This window comes from Nyctibius grandis, chromosome 15 (assembly GCF_013368605.1).
Source record: "Nyctibius grandis isolate bNycGra1 chromosome 15, bNycGra1.pri, whole genome shotgun sequence".
NCBI classification, from domain to species: domain Eukaryota; kingdom Metazoa; phylum Chordata; class Aves; order Nyctibiiformes; family Nyctibiidae; genus Nyctibius; species Nyctibius grandis.
This window is the reverse complement of record NC_090672.1, coordinates 6,803,801-6,828,990: the sequence shown is the minus strand read 5'-3', so window position 1 is coordinate 6,828,990 and position 25,190 is coordinate 6,803,801. Positions and strand designations below refer to the sequence as shown.

Sequence of the window (25,190 nt, the reverse complement as noted above, 5' to 3'; positions counted from 1 at the left end):
GAGCCCCAGTCCTCCCCAGCAAGCCCTTTTATAGTGAACTTGATGGTGATGCTATAGAACACACCTGTGGGCCAGCCTGGGTCAGCTGCCCTGCATTTAACTGCTAATAGCCCTGATCACCATGGCTGGCCAAAAACTGAAGCAAAAATCTAATAGAAACTTGATTCTATAAATTTTATCCCATGAAACCAAGACAGTCTGTTCAGCCTGGAGAAGAGCAGTCTTAGGGGGGATCTTATCAATGCTTACAAATACCTTAGGGGCAGGTGTCAAGAGGAGGGGGCCAGACTCTTCTCAGTGGTGCTCAATGACAGGACAAGGGGCCACGGGCACAAACTGAAACACGGGAAGTTCCATCTGAATATGAGGAAAAACTTCTTTACTTTGAGGGGACAGAGCACTGGAACAGGCTGCCCAGGGAGTCGGGGGAGTCTCCTTCTCTGGAGATATTCAAACCTGCCTGGACGTGACCCTGTGCAACGTGCTCTGGGTGACCCTGCTTGGGCAGGGGGTTGGACTAGATGATCTCCAGAGGTGCCTTCCAACCCCAACCAGTCTGTGATTCTGTGATCTCGCTTCAGCTCCTGCGCAATACACCAGGCAAGGAAATCATCTCAGCGGGCCCAGGAGATGTTCAAGGGTTGTACAGATGCCAAAGCATGCAGGCGAGCACTAATGGGGCTTTTTAAAAGCAATTAAGACTGAGAGGAGTTTACAGCTAGAAGCTGATTTTAATAAGGGTCATAAACCCCACATGCTTTCTTGCACGCTTGTCTTGAAAATTGGTTCAGGGCTTTCTGCAAAGGCAGGCAGAGAACGGCAGCTGGCCATATGCCTCTGTCTGCACCCGTGCCTGCAGGGCGTTTTGCAGCAAGGACCAGGATTTCTGACGGCTTTGAAGCCTGTGCCTGTGCTCTGAGGCCCCAGCGCAATGCAGCAATCACCAACCCACTGCCCAGAGAGGTGAGCCTGAAGGTGCAGTCCCAAACAGCAGCACTGATATCACCCCCAAAAAGAGCTGAGTTTAAATTTGGGGCATTGCTCAAGGCAGAAATTCAGGGGGTTCTGAGTATAAGTCCCCAGAAATCTCCTTTTCCCCCATTAACCTCTGCTGTATCTGTCACTTTGCCAGGGAATAATCCACATATTTCCCCAATCAATCACAAGTCATCTCCTGCTGGCAGACAGACTGTGAACACTTGCCTTTAGATGGCACTGCGTTAAACCAGCTCCATGACATCCAGCTGTGGGAAGGGCTGTTGCTCCCACCAACGCCTAGAAACATTTTGAGAGTGATCCCTTTGCCACAGGGGAGGAGAAAGAGCATTTTGTGCCCACCCTGCTCCCTCCAACCGGGGACACGTGAGGCTGCGATTACTCCATCCGAGCCAAAAGCACTGCCAATGCGTGCTCAACCCCCTTCCTGGAGCCAGGAGCACCGTTAATTTGGTGCATTTAGCATAATTTAGCTCTGATGCTCAATTAAGAAACTAATCATGGGGGTAGGAGGGCAGCTCTGGGGAGGGTCTCTGCCACCCCTGAGCTCTAGGTGATCCTGAGGACACTTGAGCTGTTCAGTCCGGCCACCCCCCAGCATCCCCCACCTGCAGACCCGCTGTAACCCACACTCAAAGGGCGAGAATTTGCCCTCTGGATGTTTTACAATGTCCTGGATTGATAAACCTGCATGGGGCCAGTTGGAGGTGACACGGCGATGTCACCAGCCCAGGGCATTGACACCCCCCAGGGCCCCAGCCCAGGATAAATCAGTAATTCCCTATTTCTGATTCCAAATGGGTCACACTGGACAGATCCAGGGCCAGCTTCCCCGCACCCCAGTGCTGGATCTGCTACCCAGGGACACATCACAGCCATCCCAGCTCTGGCCCCATGTCACAACAGCCACACGGGGACACTTCTCCAGTGGGTCTCGGGATGTCCTTGCACTTAGTGAAGGAGGACGTGGTACGTGATGCCCACGGGAAGGCAAACACCACGGGCTGCCTGCTGCAACCCTCGCCCTGTCCCAGGCCAGGACCAGGGCAGAGCATCCCTGTGCCTCGGGATGCATTTGCAATGTGGAGCCTTATAAACGCCAGTTGTGGGGCTGGGGGCAGGGGTCCAGTCCTCATGGGGGTACAGCACAAATCAGGGAGCGAAACACCAGGCTCAGACCAAAGCCCAGAGCCAGCACTGACTCCTGCGCTTGTTCCAATTGGGCCAGTTGCCTTTTCTGCTGCCACCTCCCCACCGTGACGCTGGGATGGACTTTGTCACCGGTCTTGCAGATTTGGGACAGTGAGCGCCCCAGGGAAGGCAGACATGGTGGCCCAGAGGGGGCTGACACCAGCCACGTGAGCATCCCGCCCGCTGGCAGCGGCTCAGTGGGCCAAGCTCACCCTCCCTGAGCAGGGAAAGTCTCCTGAGCCCTGGAGACCTGCCTGCCTCTGGCAGGTGAAACTCTTGCAACAGCAACGATCGGGTCCCGGGTCACCTCTGGCACCCCAATACGGACACCCCACATGGGACAAGGGTCTTTCCCCCTAGCCCTTGGGCACTGTGAGATACCAGTATGACTTGCTCCAGCAACAAAACCCAGTAATAAAGATCCACTTCGACACGTTAAATGAATTAACCAAATCATTGTTCCTAGAAAGGACTGATTTACCCTAAAGTCAGGCAAAGCGCAGGCAGCAGTGACACAGCCCCCTCCCCACGATCCACCCCTTCCCTGAGCCCCTGACCATACAGTTGCAGCCCCATCCCACAGATCCCAGTGGCTTTCAGCCAGGAACCAGCTCTGGATGCTCCGGACACAGTGCTGCATCCCCAGCTGCATCCCCCCTGGTCCTCCTGTGGGGAGGCCCCAGCCAGCACATGGGGGTTTCCTCTCCCCAAGCATGAAAGCAGTGGATAAAACTAAGCCCTGGCTGGGAATAACTGGGGGGGGACCCCCCATTTCCTACCCCTGTTGTTGCACTGCCCGGCTCTCCTCCCGCAGTGGCTCCGTGCATCGTTATCTAGCCAAAAGCAAGACATCAGGGAGAGATGTTTCCCACACGATGGCTTTATGGAGGCACATGTCTGCGTAGCCCCGATCCTGCCAAAGCCACCCCTGTTGCAAGGCCACGCAGGAAGCAGCCCCCCGAGTCCTGGGGCCCCGGCCTCACTGGATGCCCACCAGCTCCGTTATGGGGGGAGCGTGGACCATCAGCTCCTCGTATCTCTGGAGGAAGAGCCGGAGCCTGGAGGTATAAGTGTCCTCATTGTACGGCAGCTTCTTCTGCTTCAGGTACTGGGAGACGATGGGTTTGATCTGCAAAGGCAAAGGCAAGGTGACTTCCGTGCAGGATGTCCTGGTGTTTGTACAAGGTTCCCAGCCTGAGGCATCGCTGAGCTCCCTGCAAGGTCTCCAGAAAACCCGTCACACATGCCCAAAACAGGGCTGGAGGAGGCAGCACCAGCTATAACATATTTACCACGAAAATTAAAAAGAAGGTGGTTTCCGATTGCAGCAACACGGGGAGTTCACCCTGGCAAAACACCTTTGCAGGGCTCTGGATTAGGAGATGCCCTAACGAGGCTTTTAACGAGGGCCAGCCACGCATGCTCATCCCTGGCACCCACAGTCATCCCAGTGTGCCCACACAGCTGGCTCGGCAGCGGGGCTGGGAGCCTGCCACCAGCTTAATTACCCCTTCCCAGCAACACGCCTTTGGGGGAGGCAGGTCCCACTGGCCCAGTGAGCTCGAGCAAGGGGCACGACCTGAAATGCACTGGTGCTCCCGCTCCCTCTTCACTATTACTTAATTTTTCCCCCAACTTGAGACTGAAAATAAGTGCACAGCATTAAATAAGTGGAGATCCCACACTGAGGGGCAGCGCACGGACCTGCCTTGGGATCCCCCCGAGCCGGGGCAGTGCTCGGAGCCCGTGTTTTGAGCACACCCCACACCTCAGAGCAACAAGTAAGGGCATGACCGTAATTATAGGGGATTTGCCTGGACGCTGGCTGAAATGAATGATAGGCTGTGCAGAGCTGGAGATGCTTTCCCAAGGGAAGAATCGGGAGGATCCCGGACTGCCGGGAGGCTGTTGCAGGCTGGAACTGGGAGCAGGGGAAGGAGCAGGGAGTGGAAACCCAGGAGAAACAGGAGTGGGGATGGAGAGAGGTGAGTTAGGGGTTGCTGTAAAGCAGCGAGAGGTCTCTCGCATGGGGGGAATGGTGCAGAGGTCTGGTGGCAGGGAAAGGAGGTGGTGGGGACATGGATGGTCGCATCCCTGTGTCACCTCCCAACACGCTCGTCTGCCCCATGGGGCCGTCTCACCTTCAGGCACATGTTGTCGGAGAGGCTGGGGAAGAGGTGATGCTCCACGTGGCAGCTGATGAGCGAGTGGCCAAAGGACCAGTCGAGCAGGGCGTTGCGGGGCAGGTTGAGGACGCCCAGGCTCATGAGGTGGATCCGCTTGGGTTTCCGATCGGCCGCGAACATGGGGAGGCCGATGTGCTGCGGGAGAGGGAGAGTGGGGACCCCGCGAAACCCACCACTGCCCCCCAGCCCCCTCCCAGCAGAGCAAACCATGGCTCTGGCCACGCGAGGGCATGAAGGTGGCAGCCAGGCTGAGCCACGTTTTGGGGTTTGGCTGCCAACACCAGAGCTGGGTTCATCCCTCAAGTCGCTCCATCCTGCTCTTGTCTGTCCACGGAGCCACCAAGGAGCACCCAGGCTCTGTCCCCTCAGCACACCCACACTTTGAGCCACCAGCCTCTCGCCATCCCAGGACCTGTCATACCAGCTGCACCTACACCTGCAAACACACCAGCCCCCCAGTCCTGCAAGCCACCGCAGAGGCTTCAGCCCTCTGGGCATCACCCTCCAGCCCTTCGCACCCATCTGCCCTGACGTCCTCGCAGGGCCACCACTGTCCACCCCAGCACCACCAGCCTGACCCTCCCCATGATGACATCGGCACGAGGGAGTTGACAACAGAGGCCGCTTGCCTTAAGCTGACACAAGCTCCAGCCAGCAGCGTCAAGGCTATGTCACCGGTGCTGGCTGGCCTGTCTCCAGCACCGTTGAGACATCTTGGAGCTTCAGGTCTCTACCTGGAATATGTTGACGTGGATGTAGGGATGGGCCAGGAGGGAGCGGGTGAGCAGCATGCAGAGCAGGGCTGACCACAGTGACTGGAAGCCTGAGACATGGAGCAGCAGCCAATAATGGCAGTAAAGACCCAGAAAAATGCAGCAGAGGGTCCGGAGAGCTGCTGTCCACTCCACGTTCCTCAACAACCCTGTGCGAGGAAGAAGAGGCAGCACGTGGAGGAGGTGCTGATGCTTCCCCACTGGCGTGCCGATAAACCTACAGCCCAGCCCAGCCCAGCCCGTCCCATCCCATCCTTCATCTCCCTTTCCCCATTCTCCATGTTGGCCCAACCCCCCCAGCCCTGATGACCTGCTGGTTTTGGGGGCTGGGGCCCAGAGCCTCCCCTGTGGGCTGCAGCCCTGGCAGCAGGTCCAGCTGTGCGTCATCCCACGGGGATTTCGCTGCATCATCTTTTCTTACAACTTGCCGTGTCATCGGCTGCGCTTTTGGCATGGCCCAGAGCTGCGTGTTCAGCCCAACGGGCTGCGCTTCCTCAGCCTCTTACTATTTTCTGGGCTCTCCTCCCTGATCATTTCCTGGCACTGTTATTTCCCCTGAGCTGCCGCTTTGTCTGCCCGAGTTCGTTGTGTCCCGGCCCCCGCAGACCCCCACGCCTCCACCCCATACACAGTCAGCAAATGCACCCTGTGTGATGCTCGGACCAGCCAGAGACCTACCCACAACGCTGAACCCTGCTACGGCCAAGGGTATGAGTTAAAGGAGAGCAAATCTGGGGCACTTTGGGCTTATGATGGCTTTTGCCAGAGTTTCCAACGCTTGACACAACATATGAAAATGTGAAGTGTTTCTGAGCACCAGCAGAAAGGAGAGATGCAGCAGATGCCTTCCCCGGAGCAGATGCAGCATCTCCTGCCTTCGCTGCAGCCCTGTGTCACGCCATGGGCTACTATAGCTAACGTGACACCTCCAAACGAAGCACGACCTTTTGGTGGGGCAAGATCTGGATAGAAACAAGCTCCCCATACCCAGCACCCCGTCCCAAGGTGGCTGGGACACGTACCAAGTGCAACCAGAGGGGTTATGATGGGCACAGCAAGAGGCGCGATGAACATGTAGATGTAGCAGTTCAGGAAAGGAAGCTTCCAGGTGCTGGAGTCCCCCAGGCCGATGACGTTGGTGTAGCCATGGTGTATCTTGACGTGGCTGTAGGTGGCCTGCTCAGCCGTGAAAGCTGAGCAGAGCTGGGAGGGAAGAGAAAGGGAAGGCGATGGCAATGGTCATGGCACCAGGGACCCAGGGGGGATGCTCTACACCCAGGGGAGATGCACCGTACCCCACAGGCTCCAAACCAGTGTGGAAATGGACTTCTTAAGAGTTAAGCACTGGAAACCATTCCCAACGCTTCCCTCAACACATTACCCTGCACTGCAGCCCCGCAGCCAAGGGAATCAACACAAAACCTGCTGCACAGCACGTCACACAAGCTGTCCCCAGACGGGGACTCACCCCCCACCCCGCTGCCCCCAGGCAAAGCCCCACAAGCAGGGATGTTCCCAGTGCTCCCTGCTGTAGCGTTGCTTTTCATTTAACCCTTCTGCACTTGGATCAGGAAGGTTTTGGATCCATCTTGTTCTCCAGTGGCTGTTCCTGAAGGGCTTGGGGTGCTGGCAAGGTGCTGACGGGACTTTTGGGAGGGGCTGCCACCCGAACCCTGTGGCTGCACTCACCTCGATGAAGAAGATGGCCCACACTTTGCCCCAGGACTTCGACTCAGCCAAGACGTTGTGGCTGGCCAGGTGGCTGCCCTTCACGGCCAAGGTGTGATGCACCACGCCGAGGATGAGGACACCCGCCAGGAAAGGGATGGCCTGGGCTGACCTCAGGCACAGGAACCCTGTGGAGAAACCGGCCGGGCAGGAGCTCGTGCTCCTCCTCACCAGACTGGAGGTGTTGCTACACCCAAACATGCCAGTCACTGCCCTAAATCTGCGTTTCAGATGTAGTTACAGGTATTTAAACTGCCCGAGCCAGAAATCTTGCCCCCGCACCGCCCTGCGCGGCCAGACCAGCCACGCTCACTGTCTTGCTGAAGGTTTGGCCGCTTCCAGCAGCGATGGCACCAGCTGCTGCTGGTGCCAGGTCCCACCCCGCAGCTCCAGCTTGGATCCCACTGGTGACAAACACAGCCCTGCAAGGATTTCAGTACCCCCAGGAGTTTGAAAGCAAGAGAAGGCACCAGCTGCAGCTTTCCAACTATGACGCCAGAGCCCTGCGCTCGACCGTGTCCCCCTGCACCACCACAGCCGGGGCCTTTGTCACCAAAACCGCCAGCGTTTCCCTGCCCTGTGGCAGGGCATGGCCGGGGACACGCCACTGCCTGTCCTGCCCTTTGCCCCTCTGCTTGAGCGCCGTCCCCTCGCCCCAGGCTGTATGCTGGGTGCTACGATCACCCCCACGGCACGGGGTGAAGGGGTTATTGCAGATTTGTTACAGGCTTAATAGGCTGCTAATAGGCTTCCAGCGCAAACGAAGTTGTGCCAGTGGTGCAAAAGCCACGAGGAGGAGGTGAGACCCCCCCCGGGCCCCCCAGCCGTGGTTTGGGGGGGCTGAGCTGGGTTACCTGCCGGGAGCAGGAGGAAGCTGCAGGCGAGGATGCTGATGTCCACGCCATGCCGGTCCCACCAGCTGCTGTTCTTCACCACCTTCTGCACCAGCTCCGCGAGCTCAGCCATCAGGGCTTCCTCATGCTGCCCTGCTCGTTGCAGGATCCCTCTGGGGGTCATGTCCCCATCACCCAGCGCTGGCCCCGGCTCCCATCCCTCTGCCAGTGCCTCCATTGTGCTGTCATCGGGAGCTGGCGTGCCCTGGGCTGGGGGATCCCCTGTCCCCTCGGGGCAGGAGGTACTGCTGACCTCGCCGTTGGCCCGCTGTTCCCTCCGCCTCGCCGGGTCCCCATCCTCCAGCAGCATCTCCCTGCTGAGCAGAGGCCATGCAGGGTGGCACCCCCAGCACAGGGGAGCACCCCCAGCACCCCGACCCACCGCAGACAGGCTTTCCCGGCTCCCGCTGCTGCCGAAGGACACGGGAAGGGCAGGGATGGGAAAAAAAACAACCCAAGGAGGACGCAGCCAGCGGAGACGGCGGCAGAGCCACCCAGCCTCCCACCCTGGGGACACCCCGGCCACCGCAGCCCCCTACTCACACCAGTCCCTGCGCCGTGGCTCTCCCGGCGGTGGCCGTCGGCCAGCCCGTGCGGCACCGCACACCGGGGCGGTGCGGCAGCGATCCGGAGAAGGGAGGAGCAGGGGAGGCCGGGGAGGAGGGCGAATGCAGATTAGCGATGGCAATAACCCGCCTCGGTGGCCCATTTTGGGGAGCAGCCGTGACGGTGGGGCCGCGGGGAGAGGAGGGCAGCGGAGGAGGGAAGGAAAAGCATGGAGAGGGGCGGTGGGAACAGGGGAGAAGGAGCCGAGTGCCAGAAATAGCCCGGAGAAACCCAAGTGCAGCATCGAGGACGGGGATAGGGTTTCGCTTCTGCCGAGGAGCGGGAGCGAGCGTTGCCCATCCTGTGAGAGAGGCGTTTTGGGGAGAAAAACAGCCTTTTTCCCAGCAAGGAGCAGGCTGGGGGAAGGAGGGGGCAGTGCCCGGGTGCCTGCGCCTGCCCAAACTGCTGCTGCGGACCCTTCTCTGTGCTGGGGGCGGGGCACCGAGCCCAGGGGTACCGCCAGGGACCAGGTCACCCCAAATCTGTGCCCAGCAGCCGTGGCACCCAGCCCTGACCCCCACGGGGTCCTTCTTCTCTTCTGAGCTGTTTTCAGGAATTTCATAGGAATTTCATAAGAATTTCCTCTTTTCCATCGCTGCCTCTCGACTAATCACCCAGACACAGCACAGGCACCCCGAAAGCTTTGGGGATGCCCATGCACAGACCGGGACCTCCTGAGCCCCATTTCTTTATGGAGTAAAGCTAAAACCACGTCACTTCTTGCTGTGGTGCTGGATTATTTCTTGCTTTGTTATTTCTCCCAACCAAAAACCGAATCAGCTCAACTGAGCCACCAAACCCTCGATGAACACTGACACCCAGCATCCACAGACAGGGCAGGTTTGCTGTACCCATCGCTGGGGTACCCCAGCCCCAAACTGGGACAGGCTCAGCACCTCCAGTAACAGCACATCACTGCAGTAACCCACAGAATCACAGAATCAGTCAGGTTGGAAAAGCCCTCTGGGATCATCGAGTCCAACCGTTGCCCTGACACCACCATGGCAACTAGACCATGGCACTAAGTGCCATGTCCAGTCTTTTCTTAAACCCCTCCAGAGATGGTGACTCCACCATCTCCTGGGCAGCCCGTTCCAATGGCTAATGACCCTTGCTGAGACCCGCGGGGAAGCAAAACCCAGTTGCACCAAGCCCCAGAGGATTGTCATCATACTCTGGAGAAAAAAAAATTATAAAAATTTTTTAAAATTCATACGTACTGCAAAAGGGGCAGAGTCGAGGGTGCGTTGGAGTTCTGCTGAGGTTTCATTTATGCTGTATGAGCTTGTATGATAAAAGATCATTTCCAGAGCCAGGGGCACTAACAAATTCAAGCAGCATCCGAAGCCCTGTCTGGTGCCTTCATTACCTTCATCACACCTAGGATGTCACCACGAGGGCTGGTGGCAGCAGTGACAAAGCCCTGCTCCGAGGGTGCTGGGCTGCCGTTCGGCAGGGCTAAAGGGGAGCGGTGGCAGAGCTGCCATTGCACAAGTGCAGAACAGGGCAGAACTTGTTACGTGGCAGCAGCCGAGGAGGAGGAGGAGGTGGGGATCAGCCCCACATCCAAGACCAACATGAACCATCTGGATGCCACCGCAGCCTGAAGCGAGCTGTGCACGGGCAGAGGCAGGCGCATGGCATCGCTTGGTCCCGTGCCACCGCTGAGACCAGGGACCACCTGAGAGAAGAGAAGAAATAGTGGGTTGAAAACACACGGGAGGGGCTGAGTTTTGGCTTCTGAGGAAAGTGTCAAACCCAGAAGAGCTTCTTGCTTCGGGCTGCAGCAAAGGTGGGACTCGCCAAGCCCACAGGGGAGCAGCAGCCATAGGGAAAGTCTGCAAAGCTGTAAGAAAAGCCAGCAGATTTGGGGTCATAGCCCTAAATCTGCTTTCTTGCTGCCTTGCAGAGCTCCGTTTTCAAAAGGAACTTTAAAACCCCAGTTTACACCTGATTTTGCACCACGTGCAGGCCAAGCCACCCAATCCCACTGACCCAGCAGAGATTTCAGGGATAAAATCAAACGCTGACTTGGCCCTTGCACCGTGGCCATAAACACCTCCAATTTAGCAGGAAAAACACATTAAAGACTCAGAAATCCTTCGGCACGCAGCGGGGTGGCTGGAGGGGATCAGTGTAATCCCCGGAGCAGCGAGGTCTCACGGGTGGCTGCCAGCCCCACGGCCATCCCTCACCCCAGGCAGCACGGGGGTCCCTCGAGCAGACCCCACTGCCAGCCCCAGGGATCAGGCACCCATCGCTGCCCTCGCCCGACCCACAGCCCCTCTGCCCCAGGGCCGGGCTCAGTCAAAGGGCAAATCTGGCCCTGGTGGGGTCCTCCCATGTCACCGCTCCCACGTGGAGGAAAAGGGGCCATTTTAGCATGGCACAAGGGCACACGCGCCAGGCTGGCGGGACCCTGGAGCCACAAGCGCTCCCCGCTGATCCCCCGGGGTTCCCCCAGCCCGTGGGGCAGAGCCCTCTGCAACCCCCAAAGGGGCCGTTTCCAGCCCCCAATCCAGGAGCTGGTTGCAGAAGTTGCAGTATTTGGACCCCAGGGCTGCGGTGGGGGGCAGAAGCCCCTTGGCAGCCCCTCTGTCCCTACAGCCACCTGCCCTGCAGACCCTCCTCCTCCTCCTCCGAGGGAGGAAGGAGCAGGCTGCAGGAGCTGGCAATAGGGCACAATCAGTGCTGCCTCAGCCAGACACCCCAAAACCACCATCCCCCCTCGCCAGCATCGCTGGGGCTGTGGAGATTCGCTTTTTTAATACCCAGGTTTGTGGGGGGTTTCCCCTTCCTCTTTCAGGCCAAGCACATTTGGGTAATTAACTTAATGAGGGATTAATTACCACCACCCCCTCCCCAGCAGGGAGAGCTTAAGCACTGTCCTCTGTTCCTTTTGGGGTCTGGCAGAGCCACGGGGTCCTCAAGAAGGAGAAACCCCTGGGGTTTAACACCTCACCCCAACCCTCTCCCTGAGCCCGATGGACGAGCGAGGAGCTCCATCTGCAGGCAAAGCCCTGCTTCTGTCCCCCCAAAAAGCAGCTCTGTCCCCCCAAATTCAGGCCCTGGCACAAGGGTGCTTGGCACATCCCGGGGCTCTGTGGCCGAGTCACTTCCATGGCCAAGCCGGGAGCTCAGCGCCAACCCTGCTCACCCGGCCACCCACCCCTGGGCTGCCCCACGGCCGGGGCACCCCAAACACCCCATCCCTGGGGCTGTGGGGTGAGGAAAGAGTGATGGGTGAGCTCGGGAGCCTCGGGGCAGGCACCAGAGGGAGTCACAGCTCCGTGCAACGGCTGCTCTCTCTGTCGGTTTGCCAGAAGCACGGGGTGCTCAGCCCGGGGTGCTCAGCCCTGGGCTGGTGGAGTCCCGAAGGTGAGACCCAGCCCAATCTGTGTGCTGGGGCGAGGAGCTCTCAGTGGGTGCCAGGGCTGGCACAGCCACCGAGCCTCAGCCCACGGGGTGCAACCTCCCCTCCCAGGGACCAAGACCCTAGGAACAGCCACAGCCTGTCCCCGGGGTCCCCGTCGCGGCGGTGCCAGGCTGGCACGGGGCTGGCGGGGGCGGCAAGGTGCCGGATCCGGCCAGTGCCATTCGGTAGCCCACGTGCTCCCAGCCCTGCCGGGACGTGGCAAGGCCACGCTGTTAACCTTGAATAAATCCCCGCCCGGGACACCTCGCTGTTTGCAGGGCACGAACGGCCACTGCGGGCGGTGGAAAACTTCCCGCTCGCGCTCGGCAGCTCCGGGAAGAAACTGGATCCCAGCGGCGGCTAATCTGGCCCATCTGTTTGCACCAGCCAGCGCGGCACAGACCGGACGGCGGCGAGACAGGGCAGGCAGAGCCGCGCTGCCCCGTCCCGGGTCGGGCACGGGCTGCCGGGGAGGCACCACAGACGGAGGCCAATGGTCTCATACAGGCTCTGTGCTGGGCCAACGCTGCCCCAGCACCTCGGGAGGGAAGCGGCTGCGTGGCAGAGCCCCACAGAGGGCATTGCCCAGCCAGAAAGGGGGTGCAAGCCCCACAGCCCCAGTGTCCTTCACACCACCTTTGCATTGCTGCTGTATCTTCCTCGTCCCTGTTTGACCTCCGGATGGATGCTGGGGGGTCACACGTGGGGAATTGCTCTGCTAAACCTCAACAATGTTCACCCCCAGGAGGAGAAGAGCTGGGATTTACCTGCCGGCAGCAGCCAGGTATGGAGATGTCAGCTTAGCTCTTTGGTGCTGCAAGCTTTAGGGGCCACACGGTGCGGCAGGACATGAGCCCTCCCGGCTTTGGGGTAAGGACGATGGTTCTCCAGGTCCTGGCCAGGCTGGTGCACTGCAGGGACGGGACCATGAGCATCCCCGGCTTGCAGAGCGGGGCCGGAACCTGGCACAGCACCCGCACCACAGGACTGCCCATGCAGAGCAGGAGGCTCTTCCTCATATGAGATCAGACACATGCCTGGTATCAGCTACGCCAAGGAGGGGAACACAGCCGCCCTCCTTCTCCCCTTTTCAGTAGCCGTCTGCAAACACAAGAACCCCAAAACTCAGGGACAAACCCCGGTTGTAAGTCCAAGCTGCAGGGCTGGGTGAGACACATGGCAGCGGATGGGGCAGGAGATTTGTTCAAAGCCAATTGCTTGTGAAAACCAAACCCAGCACAAAACCCGGCCCTGAGCCCTTGGACATCCCTGCCCAGGACTCAAAGCCACAGCACCAAAACCCATCTCTGCCCACGGGCACCCCAAATCCCCCTTGGATACTCGCTGCGTATCCGCCACCAGCCCTTTCAGCCACCACTGACAGAATACCCAGATATTGGACCCGGACCATGTTCTCAGTTTTACATATCAGCAGTGAATAAAGCCCTTGTCATCCGCCCCCTGCTCCAGCCCGGCTTAATTCCCAAAGCCTGGCTGGAGGTGTCAACTAATCACAGACTTCCTCCACTTAGCAGCTCAGGGCGAAGGTAATCACTGGTTTGGGTGCCTCTGCTCTTGCCCCGACCGAAACTGCTTGCCCCCACCCCTCTGTCCCTGGCGTCACCACCTGGCCGGGTGTTACCCAATGCGGGCGTGCAGCGGAGATGCCGTGGGCTCCATCCCGCTCCGCTTCCAAAACGCCGAGCCTGCCACCACGAAGGGATGGTCCAGCCCTCTCGCCCACCAGCCCGGCAGCTCTTTTGTGACTCTGGAGGGCTGAGGGGTCCCGTCATAGAATCATAGAATCACAGACTGGTTTGGGTTGGAAGGGACCTTAAAGATCATCTAGTTCCAACCCCCTGCCACAGACAGGGACACCTTCCACTAGACCAGGTCGCTCCAAGCCCCATCCAACCTGGCCTTGAACACTGCCAGGGAGGGGGCAGCCACAGCTTCTCTGGGCAACCTGGGCCAGTGTCTCACTACCCTCGTCCCAGCAGCGATGGGTCCTAAGGAGGGAACTGGCCATCACTCCAGTGCCAGTCATCATCCAGCGATTGGAAAGATGCTCCTGGGCGCAACGCCGCACCTCCAGTCCTTAAAAATTAAATACAATTTTCCTTGTGACCACGGCACTGCCCAACCCCAGCCCATCCAGCTCCCAGGTGCTCTCCTGGTCCCCAAGCCAGAGCCACCGGGGCCGGCCACACACACGTCCCCGCAGGCAGGCACCCGGCCCGGCGGCTCCCCGGCAGCCGCCCACGCGGCACTTTTACCGCTCGGTGCAGGCAGGGTAACTCCAGGCTCCAGCCTCTGCCCTCTCTAGGAAAGAGGGACATTTCCAGCCTCCCCGGCACGTGGCAGCGTAGGGATGGAGGACGAGGACCCCGGTGAGGTTGTGCTGAGGACAGCACTGCCTGGCACTTACCACCCCATGCTATTCCACTGCCGGTGAGGACCATTTGCCGGGGCGGCTCAGCCCTGCTGCCCACGGCTAGTTTTCGAGGTCAGGTCTCCCTGCCAGCTCCCACCGCCAGCTCCACAGGCCAGAAGGGAGAGGGGCTGGGAGGAAGGGTAGGGCTCGGGGCCAAGACCCCCTTGCCTTCTTCCCCGGGAGTATTTGGACATGCTTTGGCGGGGCCGTTGTGTTTGCCCAGTTTAAGAAAGCTAAGGTGGGTGCAGAGCAGTACCTGCATCTTGACTCCATCACTCTTCTTTGGAGGATCAGGAGACGTTGAACTCATGGAAACCAGCAATGCCTGCAAGACAGAAATCTCCCTGCTCATTAAGAAGCCTGTGAATGGCTTTAATCAGCAAGAAGAGGGGTTGCACGATGCTGCCCCAGCACCTGGGATGGGCACTGTGCTCTGCCCTGGCACGGCAGGCTGGTGCCACCCTGGGTGCAAACAGCAACCAGGTGCCGCAGTCCCCGGGCAGGTGCCCGCTCCCACACCTCTCCGGGCGGAGGGGAGGCGAGGGCAGCCGGGGCCATGGCGTAACCGCTGTGCCCGGGAGGCAGCACCGCGATGGGAGCGAGCCGCCCGGCCGGGGTGGGAAGCCAACGCGCTGCGTCACTCCTTCGGCTGGACATTTGGTTGGGAGCCAAAGGGCTGCCTGAATCCAGCCGGACTCCACGAACGCACCCCCATCTCCCCAGGTCTCCCACGGCCGTAACCTGGTTCCCCACTTTTGGCTGCTGTGGGGAGGCGGTGGTTGAGCCGAGGAGCCAGGCAGAAGGTCTACTGTCCCGGCTCTGTCAGACACAGATGGGCTCCATCTCCCTGCCAGGCTTGGGGACGCATCCAGCTGATACCTCGCGTGTCCACCCTGCCCAGGGCAAGGGGGACTGACTTTCTGGGACTGAACGTCCCTTGGGGACAGCCCATCCTTCCCGGTGGGCGCGGGCAGCCCACCAGAGCCCTGCCGAACCTGCCTCCCGTGGGTGCCACCGCATCAAGGGCAGTTTTTGTTTCTTCCTCAAGGCGAGCGCCCAGATGCTCCCTGCCAGCCAAAGGGATTAACTCACACACCGCCTGGCAGCTGTTTCATCAGCACGGCCGGACCCATAAAACCAGTTAGCTTGGAAAAACAGGGACTCTTCTAATGATACCCTTGGAGCAGTGGTGCTCTGGATCCCAGTCCACCAAGGGAATATCTGGAGGAGCCTGGAGAAGGTTGCGGGTCGGCCCCAGCTTGCACGCGGACACATCCCCAGCCCTGCCAGCAGCACTGGGCAAAGAAGACGTCCCCCATCCCCAGCCCCCCAAAACCTGGCCTTTTGCAGGCTCCTAGGAAGACAAAAACGCCAGGAAAGTTGCTAATCCTGCAACAAGTTTTGCCACAAAAGCAAAGTCTTTCCAGCCCCGTTCCTCCAGCTTTCCCCCTCCCACCTAGAGCTGTTGCAGGCAAATCCAAGCTGCTGCTCCTTAATCCCAGCCGGGGCAAGCGGGAGCCACCCTCACTCAAGCAACCTCACTGGTGCGTTTTATTGCTGACTCCAGCAAGGTCCCGCTGGGATCGGGGTCAGCAGCAGCTGGAGCTCGCTGGCAGGAGGGCAAAGTGGGGCGAAGCGAAAGAGGGAGGAGGCCTGTGAAAAAAAAATAGGGCTTAGAATAGAAACCAGGTTAGGGCTAAACTGTGGGTGGTAGGAGCTGTCATGGCAGGCAGAGCTGGCTGCCACCACCAGCCCAGGGGACCTGGGGGCCTCCGAGCCACCTGAGCCACCCGCAGCATTCTCACGCAGTTTGCAGGGTTGCCAGCCCTTCAGTTTTGGGAGTAGCTGGGCTGGAGGGCACAGGGGGAAAGGGGCTGCAGGGACAAGCCTTGGTGCAAAGAGAACAAGAGCTCAGCCCCAAAACCATCCTTTTGTCCCGCAGAGGCTCTTTGGGTCCATCAGACGGCCGGGGCTCGGGACTGCCACTCCAGAGGGTCCTTGCTGCCGCACGTGGAGCCGTGGGATGAACACTCATCGGAAACAGAGACTCAGCAGTTCTGCAGAAAAAGTAGGTGTTTGTTTCCTTTCATCCTTAACGGGAAAAGAACAATCAACAATGAGCCAAGATCAGCGCAAGGTGAGATAAGACCAACCTCCCGCAGTGCTCGTGGCAGCAGGACGAGCGTCACCGGGCACTTGGCACAGCCCGCAGGGGTCTCCTGAAGTGCACAGAGGGCTCACGAGGTGCCACCAGCACCGCCCTGGCACCCGCCGGCCCAGGGAGACCGTGGGCGGCCGGATCTACTGGCAAAGGCAGGAGCCGTCCCATGGCCACGTCCCCAGCTGGGTCATGGCCAGCTGGAGCCAGACAGGGAGCTGATAGTGGGATTTACTGAGCGAGGCTGGAGGCGATTCTGGGAACAGCCCCGCTGCCCGACACGAGCCCGACTCCTGAGCCGGTTATCGCCTTCCGGCACGTGGCACAGGCAATATCCCTGGAAAAACGGGCAATTTTCTGGGAGAGGAGTGACTAAGACTCATGTTTTGTTGGAAAAAGGTGTGACACCAGCCTCCTTGGAGCTGATGGAAAGTCCCCATGGAGCGCTCCCTGTTCAGCCTGCACAGGGACCGATGGCTTTCCCCAGCCCATGACCACTTGTCACCCAGGATTTCACTCCATCTGCTCCAGGCTGGGAGAAAACCTGCTGTCAGCCATGGCAAAAAATAGCCCCATGACCTCTGTTTCCCCCAAACAGCAGGTGGCCCTTTCCCATAGTGAAAAGTCCTGTGGCCAACAAAATTACCTTTCCAGAAGACAAGTCCACAGCGATATCGTGAGTGGGTTCCCATACCCATCCCCTGCCCCACGGAAGCGCTGGGCATGTTTCCCTCTGTCTCTTGGGAAGGCTCTGCTGGTGGGGTGGCAGGGTGGGGAGGACATCTGAGGAGAGATGGCAAGTGCTGTGAGTTCCTCCTTCTTTACCTACCAAATAATTTTTGGGAAGAAACAGTGTAAAAAGGTACTTTTCTTTTTAGCCTTCAGTCCCAACACGGCCTAATCCCGCTGTCAGGACTGGGACAGCTCTTGGCATCATCTGCCCCTGGGGTGGTGAAAAAGGGGCCTTATGGTCCCCTTCAGAGAGGAAGGCACCCATCCCACGTCACCTCCTCCAGCCCTTGGTGTCCGTGGGATGCCCAGGGAGGGCTGGGGACCTGCTCATATCCCTCCCAGCACAGAAAGTCACCCAGGAGGCACCCACAGCGCCCAGCCACTCCATCTCACTCAGGGTCGAACCAGCCCCAGCTCAGGGACACTGTCCCTAGCTGCGGGGCTGGTCCTCCCCGGGGAAAGGTGGTGTGAGCACGTGGCGTCCCTGCCCGGCGGAGCTGAGCCCTGGCCCGGGCGAGTGACGCCTTCGGTCGGCTGCCTCAAATACCGGGGGCTGATCTATCACCCGGTGCCGGCGGGTGAGGACGCATGCAGCTCCGCTGGCACCCAGGGGCCCCTCTCGGCACCTCCAAAATGCCTCCTGGGGAGGCTCGGCGAACCTCTCCCTGGTCCTGTGAACAGCATTGACCCAGCTCAGCACCACATCCCAGCGCTGCCCAGGCTCCCTCTGCTCTTCTGTGCCCTCTCCCACTCACTCACTCCAGGCGAGTGGTCCCCATGCCCTGCTCTAGCCATGGCCACTGAGCCACCAGCCAGGGACCCTACTGCCCTCCACCCCAACCATCCCCAGACGTGGCTCTTGGGCACGTGGACACCACCAGACCATCTTCACTCCTTTCCGGGTTGGCTTTTACCCCTCTATGGGTGCTGCCCAGCCCCGCCGTGCTCCTCCAGGAAGCCTGTGCATCCCTCGTGGGTACCGCTCCAGGGTGCCACTGCCACCCAGGGCTTTTGTGAGGGATGCCCAGCGTGGGGCGGGCGGCCGGGCTGTCCTCATTCCTGCAGGCGTTATCCCACAGCGGGAGCAGGGCCCCGGTCACAGCCACGCCGGTGCTGCTGCCCGCACCCTGCCCATGCAGGCTTGTATAACCTCTTACGTCAGGCAGCGCTGGGCCGCGGCCGAGCCGGCTCCTGCTTCTCTCCCTGACTGCGGTGGCTCAGCACCGCGGCCGGTCCTGGGGCCCAAAGCTCCGGGGTCCCACTCCCCGGGGATCCCCATACCCACTGGGTGCCCCACGGACCCCTCTGCCCAGCAGCCTTCCCGTGGGGATGCTGGCGGGTGCTGTCACCTGGTCCCCCCTGTGACCCAAGGATGCTCATCCTCCGCCTCAGGACCCTTTGGGCCACAGTCCTGCTTCACACAGAGCAGCCTTTGCTGTTGGCTTTAGAAAACAACCAAAAAAAAAGGAATATTTTTATGCTTCTCCCAGGGGAGTGGGGGCAGGATGGGGACAGGGCTGCTCCTCGGCAAGCAGCAGAGAGGAGCCCAGCACAGCCCAGCAGGCACCCAGAAAGCCTCCACCTCCCCAGCCGTCCCTGGCCTGCTTTGCAAACCCGACCGGCCGGGTTTCGGGGTGCTGGAGGTGGGCCAAAGCACCAGGGCAGTGGGGCGAAGGCATTCCCTGGCACTGGAGCGGGCAGGACGCCATGCCAAGAACAGCACGCGCTGCTCACCTCCCCTTCCCAGCCCCTGAACCACCACCAAAACCCCTGGGGAGATGTTGTCTGTGGGTGCAAACAGTGGCCAGCTCACGGCTGTCTGTCAGTGCCCTCGAGGGCTGCTCAGCACCCACGAAACCCACAGCCGGGGTCCACACAACCCTGGGCATGGGTGGCCGAGCCCATACGCTGGTGCTGAGCACCCACCGTTGCCCCTCGGGCATCACCTGAGGGTTGCGAAGTGCTGCGGGGTTGGCTTTGGCGCTCGGTGCTCTTATGTAAGGGAGGAGGAGAGTGGTGGGGATGAGCCCTGCTTTGTAGGTCAGAAAATGGAGGTGCGGGGCAGTCAGGGGGTTGGGCTGGGTCAGCCCGTGACTCAGTGGCAAAGGAGGGACCGGCACGGCGGAGGCTTTATTAGCTGATGAGGGGTGGAGCGAGGCTCCGGGGGCAGGCGAGGAGCCACACCGAGACACAGCATCGACTGAGCGGGGTCTGGCTCTCCTGCCCAGCGCAGACCCCAGCACCCCGACCCGCTGGCAATGCAGCCCCGGCCCCGCTCCTCCTCCTCCTCGCCGTGCCCCTGAGGGGTGGCCGAGGCCCTCGCCCTCCGCCGCAGCCCCACACTCGCCCCCGGCGCAGCCAGGACGGCGGCGATGGAGCAAGGTCAGTGAAACAGGTTTCTCCTCCTGCGTGCCTCGAGCAGGCGTCCTTCCCCGCGCGGGCTGGGGAGCTGCAGACGCGTTGACAGCGGCTCTCGTTAGCTCGGTTATTGAGCAGGGCTGAGGGCTGGGCGCTCAGCTCCAGAGGTGGCGGCTTGGACGGGACCACGGCTGCCCCCTGCATCTCCCCATCCCGATGGCTGCACTGCTCCGGGGACCCCACGGGAGCTGGGCTCCACAATGCCAAGGGCAGATGAAATAATGGGTGTTGGCGTGGGAGTTGTGCTTTGCTGGGGACCTGCAGGGATTTGGGGGCAGCAGCCCAGGCTGACCCGGGTGCCGTGGCCGCCGCCGCCCCCGGGTGCTGGCACGCTGGCCGAGCAGCCGGTGCCAAGCTCAGGGGTTGTTTGTGGCTGTGGAAAAGGGCCAGGCTGGGGATTTATCACAGCCCCATTCAGGCCTTTCGCTGGAGCTCCCACGCGTCCCTCCACGCTTCTCGCCAGCAGCGCCCGCAGCTGATGGCACCACGCACCAGGGCCGGGGGACGCAGGGGTCAGCCATCCCATCTGGGGGTGCGTTTCCAAAACACAGTCCAAAACCCCCAGGCAGCGTCTTGGGGGTGCGAGCGCGGGCGAGGGTCCCCGCTGCCAGCGTCGGGTTTTGCTGTGACACGGCCAAGCTCTGCCACGTCCCAGCGGTGAGATAATGGGTCAGGAATAAAGAGGTGTTGTAGGAGCTGGATTTGTCCCCAGCGCTACCAGTGAGGGCAGATCCTGTCCTTGGGCGAACGCAGCGTGGTGCTGAGCCTGCTGCCAGCGATGCCCTGGTGCACCCTCTACCCAGGGGTTGAGCTGGGGAGGGGACCCCAAAGAAATCCATCCCCACCAGGGCTTAAAGGCTTGCGTGGGACTTACTGCCGGGGTTTGGGTGGTTTCTGGGCTGGATCATCCCTCGCAGCCCTGCACTTGCTGCTCCCGGTGCAGTACCGCAGTGGGTCGTGTGGTCCAGCCTTCGCTTGGGTGTCTTCTCTGGTGACAGCTGCTCCTGGTCCCACCAGGACCTTCAGGGCTGGGTGGCTCTGCCGGCTTTGGAGAGCGCTGTTGGGTTGGAGCTCGGTGTCCTGTAGCAGGAAAGCACAGTTGTTGTCAAAGTGCATCCTAAAAGGTTAAAGCTCAGCCAAAGATCAGGGAACAGCAGCAGCGGGAAGGTTGTCCGTGTCCCTCTGAAAAAGCAGGAGGCTGGGAGATAGTGAAGAACAGCAGGATTGTCTCCCACTCTCAGAGCTGCCCCGGGGCCCAGGCTGGCATCGTGGGGCTCTGCCACAAGTGGGGTCCCCAGTGCCGCAGGCAGGAGGTGGTGGGGGAGGCAGCACCGCAGCACGTGTGCCGAGGGGTGCTGGCTGACCCCACACCAGCCAGGGGTCACACAGCCCCCTGGTGCCTTTGCCACCTGCCTTCCTCCCACCGAAACATCTGGGGTAGGATGAATGGGTGTCCAGGGCACCAATGCTGCAGCGCTGGTGTTTGCCCCAGACAACCGCGTGGTCTCAGCTAGTGGCGCTACCGAGGAGCCAGTGTCAGTGTTGTCCCAGCCACAGAGGGTTTCCCAACCCCTTCCCACCCACCGTCACCTCCGGGACCCCCCGTGAGCTGGTCCCTGGTTCACGCAGGAGCTGCCCTGGTGCTGGGGGCTGTGCAGGGCTGCTCGGTGCCCTCACCCCGGCACGTGGAGCGGCACAGATCCAGCTCCATCACTGGGTTTGGAGTCAAGTTCTCCTAAAATACAGTTCCCCGCAGCTTCAGCATCCCCACCAGCAGTGCTGGGCACAACTCCTTCCTCACCGCTGGCTGCAGGGTCATGCCAGAGTGAGTCTGGCTGTCACGGGGTACCAGGGATGCTCAGCAGCTGGGGACAGAGATCAGGCGGTGCCTGTGCTCAAAGCACACTTACCCCCAGCAGCACTGTCGGTGCTCAGCAGGGTGAATCCAGACCAGTGCCACGTACCTGACCGCAGCCACATCTTCACCCCAAGCTGTAGTTGGCCACGAGCCCTCAAATCCCTCCCTCTCTCCGTGCTGCTGGGGACGGAGCCTGGGAGATAACGCCTGGCTTTTTCAGCTCCACACAGCCCCGTAGCTCCCCCTTAGCCCCCAGCCCACCCAGCCTGAGCGCCAAGGGGCTCTGGGGGGTCTCAAAGCAGGGCAATTCCTTCCATGCTTCTGCAGGAACAGCTCCACACCCCTGCTAAGGCTGGAAAAGGTCATTGCAGCCACAACCCTGCAATTACAGAGCAAACCTGTGCTCTGGCCCTGCACCGAGCCCCACGGGAGGTGCTGCCCTGCTCCCGGCCCTCGTTCAGCAGCAGTCAGGGATTTTAGCTTCACACCCCGGAGGGGGCATCTCCCCACCCTGCACCTCCAGCGAACAGCCTGCCTGCACCAGGCGCCACGGGCAGCCCACCAAAGGCAGACAGGCCCCGGGCACTGGTGATGCCCCACACCTGGGGCTGCCCCAGCTACCCCAGGGATGCTCAGTGCTGTCTGCAGGCGCATCCCTGTGCTCCTCCGGCCACCCCAGCTGAGAGCAAACTGGGGCAATGAGTACTGGGATGATGGGTACGGAGGAGCTCACTCCAGCCCCAAGACACTTGGTGGCAGAATCCACGGCATCGCCTGATATTTTGCTAACATTTATGAACTGCATGAAGCAGACATAGAAAATAATTTGCCCTGTTAATACCTAAAGCCAGCATTAAAAGAAAATAACCCTCTATTTCGCCCGCTTCCCTGACCCGCTCGGCAGCTCTCTCTCAGGGAGGACACGCTGGGCCATGCCCATGTTCCTGCCTTTCGGGGCACTTTGGTCTTGGAAACAGCCACGAAGGGTCCCCAAAAACCATTGCAAAGCCCCTGCAAGGTGCTGCATCCAACCCAGGCAAGGCATGGCAAGGCCGGGGTGTGCCATGGGCACTCTGCACAGGGCCCCTTCCCGCTCACGTCCGTTCCTGCCGCCGCACGTTACTCAGCGGCTCGGCCAGGAAGTGAATCCCGGACGGGATGGGCAGGAAATAGTTAAGCAAGTGGCATGCAATGGCCCATGCTGGCCTGGCAGGTCCCGGACCCCAGTGTCACCCTCCAGTGTGGGTACCATGGCCATCACCAGCTCTGGGTGAGGCTGGAGGAGAGGAGCATCAGGCAGGGCTGAGGACGAGGTGCTCCTGCCCAGGGGAGATGCCTCCCGTGATCCCCTCTGCCCGTAGGCCCTACCTGGTGTCCCACGGGCGATGTCCTTCCTCAGTTCCCATGTGCCATCCAAGGGGAGCAGCCAGTAGCCCCAGTGCTGCTGGCAGCCTGGGGGAAGCAGCCGCATCCCTCTCCAGCCATGGTACCCAGCAGCCAGGCAGGGATGCTGCAACGCTCGCTCGGCACCTGCAAACCCGCATCTCCAGCGCCACCACTGCACACCCCTGGTCATCCCTGAAAACCTCCCCTGCCTTCTCCCTCCTCCAGACCACGGTCCAGGGCCCCAGCCAGCACCTGAGAATGGGGAGACAAAAGCACCTGAGTGACCGTGAGCACCGACACGGTCCCCTCGCAGCAGCCGCACAGGGGTGAGGCCAGGGACTGTGGATCAGCATCGCTTTTGTGAGTGATGTTTCTCCGAGCCGGGGCTGTCCAGCTCCAGGGTGGGGTGTCTGTGCCACAGCCAGCCCGCTGGCACAGCCCCTCGGCCTCGCTCCGCTCCCTGCACACCACCTCCTGCACCATCGGGGACAGGGAAACACACACCCAGGCTCAACCCAGGGCACTGGCTTTGCTGGGAAGCCCAGTTTAACACAGGCACGTGGTGGTTTGGTGTTTGTTAAGGGACGATCATCCCCGGGATGGCAGGTTCCCTGCCAGGGACATGCTGCCATCCACCGGCTCGGTGCCCGCGGGACCTGCGCCGTGTCGTACCGGTACGAGCGCCGGGTCTCGGGGAAACCTGCCGCCTGGCTCGGTTTCTGTTTGGGAGGGTATTTCAGGGTGTTCTCCTGGGTGTGCCAGCCCTGGCCTCCACCCTGCTTTCATAAGCGCCCTCTCCAAAAGCAGCTTGTTGTTCTTGGCCGTGGAGCAGATGCAATTAGCGCCGGAGAGGTTCCCCCACGGAGGCCGGGCTGCTGACGGGCAGAGCAGCGACAGGGCCTGGCTGTGCCGGGAACCCGGGGACAGCCACGTCCCCTCTCCATGCCCAGGGTGAGCAGAGCCCGGCTCCATCACAAGCCCGGGGGGATGCAGCAGCCCAGCTCACCAGGGAATATGGAAACCAGGGGACATCTCCTAGGCTGGGGGTTTGAACACCCTGTCCTGCAAGGGCTGTATCCCCACGCTTCCTGGGAGACAACCTGGTTGGAAACTGAAGATCTAACCCCAAGACAAGCAACACGCATGAGCCCAAAGAGCAGGCGTTTGCTCCAGGGCTGCTGGCACGTCTGATAGCCACCCTGTGCCCATAGACCATCCTCCTCACCCCACCTGGGGCAGCTGTGGGCCTGAGCCCATCTCTTGGGCTCTGCAACACTGTGTTGGTGCCACGGCTCAGTTCTGGTCTCTCCCCACGGCTGTGGAGGTGACCACGTTGGTATCGGGGCTCAGCAATCCTGAGCAGCATTTCTGGGCTCGGTCTTAGCTTTGTGGGGACATGTCCCATGGCACTTGAGTACCGTCATGTCACCAAACCTTTTCACCAGCTCTCTGGAGGAAAGACAAGTTGGGAGAAGGGATCTCTGTCTGTGTCAGCATCAGCCCAACATCAGCAACTGCTTGGGTGCTCCTAAGCAAAAAGGCAAAGTTAGGGAGTGTGCAAACCCCAGCTGCCCGCAGCCCCCACACACCCACCGCGTCCCAGTGCCTGGCCCGTGAAAGGCTCCAGCGAGTGCCAAGCCAATAGATCTGCTTCTCCCTGTCATCCGCTGGGATAAACTGGTCCCTATTTCACTGGAGTGACAGCGATGCGAGTCAGGGCAAATCGCTTCTCTCCTGTGCCCAGCACAGACCCAAAGGCACGATTCATCCCCGGGGGAATTGGAGCCGGGAGCTGGTCCATGGTGGGCAGCCGGCGCTGTTCCAGTTACCCAGAGCAAGGGCAGAGGGCTTGGATGAAGTCACACGTGTGCCCATGTATGACCCCATAAGGCAGGGGGTGAATTTAGCCGCTTTAACCTCACCTGAAAATTGGCCTTAGGTTGTAGGTCCTGCTCGCAGCAGGGCTTGGTGGCCGCCCTTCTGCCGTGCCACATCCCCGCAGCCCCCGCAGGCAGCGGGTCCCATCCTGCTCTCCCCGGGCCGGGTCCCGGCAGAGGGAGCTGTGACATTAGCGAGCCCAGCCCCAGCTCTCCCTGCTGGGACGGATGGCAGCCCCGGGGCTTTGGAGAGGGACCAAGGAAAACAGCGCTGGGGCCTCGGTGCCAGAGAACTCACTGACTCAGCACATCTGATCACTCGCCCTTTTGCCTGGAAATCAAGCCAAGAGTTATGCAGAACTTGTAATTTCAAATATAAAAGCACTTTTAGCTCTAAAAAGCACTTAAAAAAAAAACCCTCTCCTTCTCAGTGTACATCTGTGCAGAAAGATCTTGATCAGTGCAGTGGTGGTGTTTAGCTGATGCTGGAGCAACTCTACGTGCAGTGGCACAAGGCTGCGACCCCACACCTCTCCTGG

At 60.6% G+C, this 25,190-nt stretch overlaps 1 protein-coding gene across 2 annotated transcripts; it reads right to left on the bottom strand.

Annotated features, from left to right (window-relative positions):
• Positions 1 to 3,051: 3,051 nt before the first annotated feature.
• On the bottom strand, positions 3,052 to 8,390 carry FADS6 (fatty acid desaturase 6). Of its 2 annotated transcripts, none has more exons than XM_068413357.1 (7): positions 8,311 to 8,390; positions 7,729 to 8,084; positions 6,836 to 7,002; positions 6,169 to 6,349; positions 5,108 to 5,295; positions 4,329 to 4,508; positions 3,052 to 3,316 (listed from the first exon to the last, which is right to left on the bottom strand). In XM_068413357.1, exons 2-7 carry the CDS (start codon positions 8,075 to 8,077, stop codon positions 3,167 to 3,169), a joined length of 1,215 nt encoding a protein of 404 aa, XP_068269458.1. In that variant the 5' UTR covers positions 8,078 to 8,084; positions 8,311 to 8,390; the 3' UTR covers positions 3,052 to 3,166. The 2 variants fall into 2 exon arrangements, with proteins under 2 accessions (XP_068269458.1, XP_068269459.1); XM_068413358.1 differs by having other exon boundaries at positions 7,729 to 8,081; positions 8,311 to 8,386.
• Between the last annotated feature and the right edge of the window lie 16,800 nt (positions 8,391 to 25,190).

What these genes read in the sequence shown, in the direction of transcription:
- FADS6 (XM_068413357.1), bottom strand. Translation starts at nt 8,077, where the DNA reads ATGCTGCTGGAGGATGGGGACCCGGCGAGGCGGAGGGAACAGCGGGCC. An exon ending in GGGCCATCTTCTTCATCGAG is followed by an intron (nt 6,350 to 6,835) that starts GTGAGTGCAGCC and finishes CTTCCCTCCCAG; the next exon opens with CTCTGCTCAGCTTTCACGGC. An exon ending in TCCACGTCAACATATTCCAG is followed by an intron (nt 4,509 to 5,107) that starts GTAGAGACCTGA and finishes CCTCTCCCGCAG; the next exon opens with CACATCGGCCTCCCCATGTT.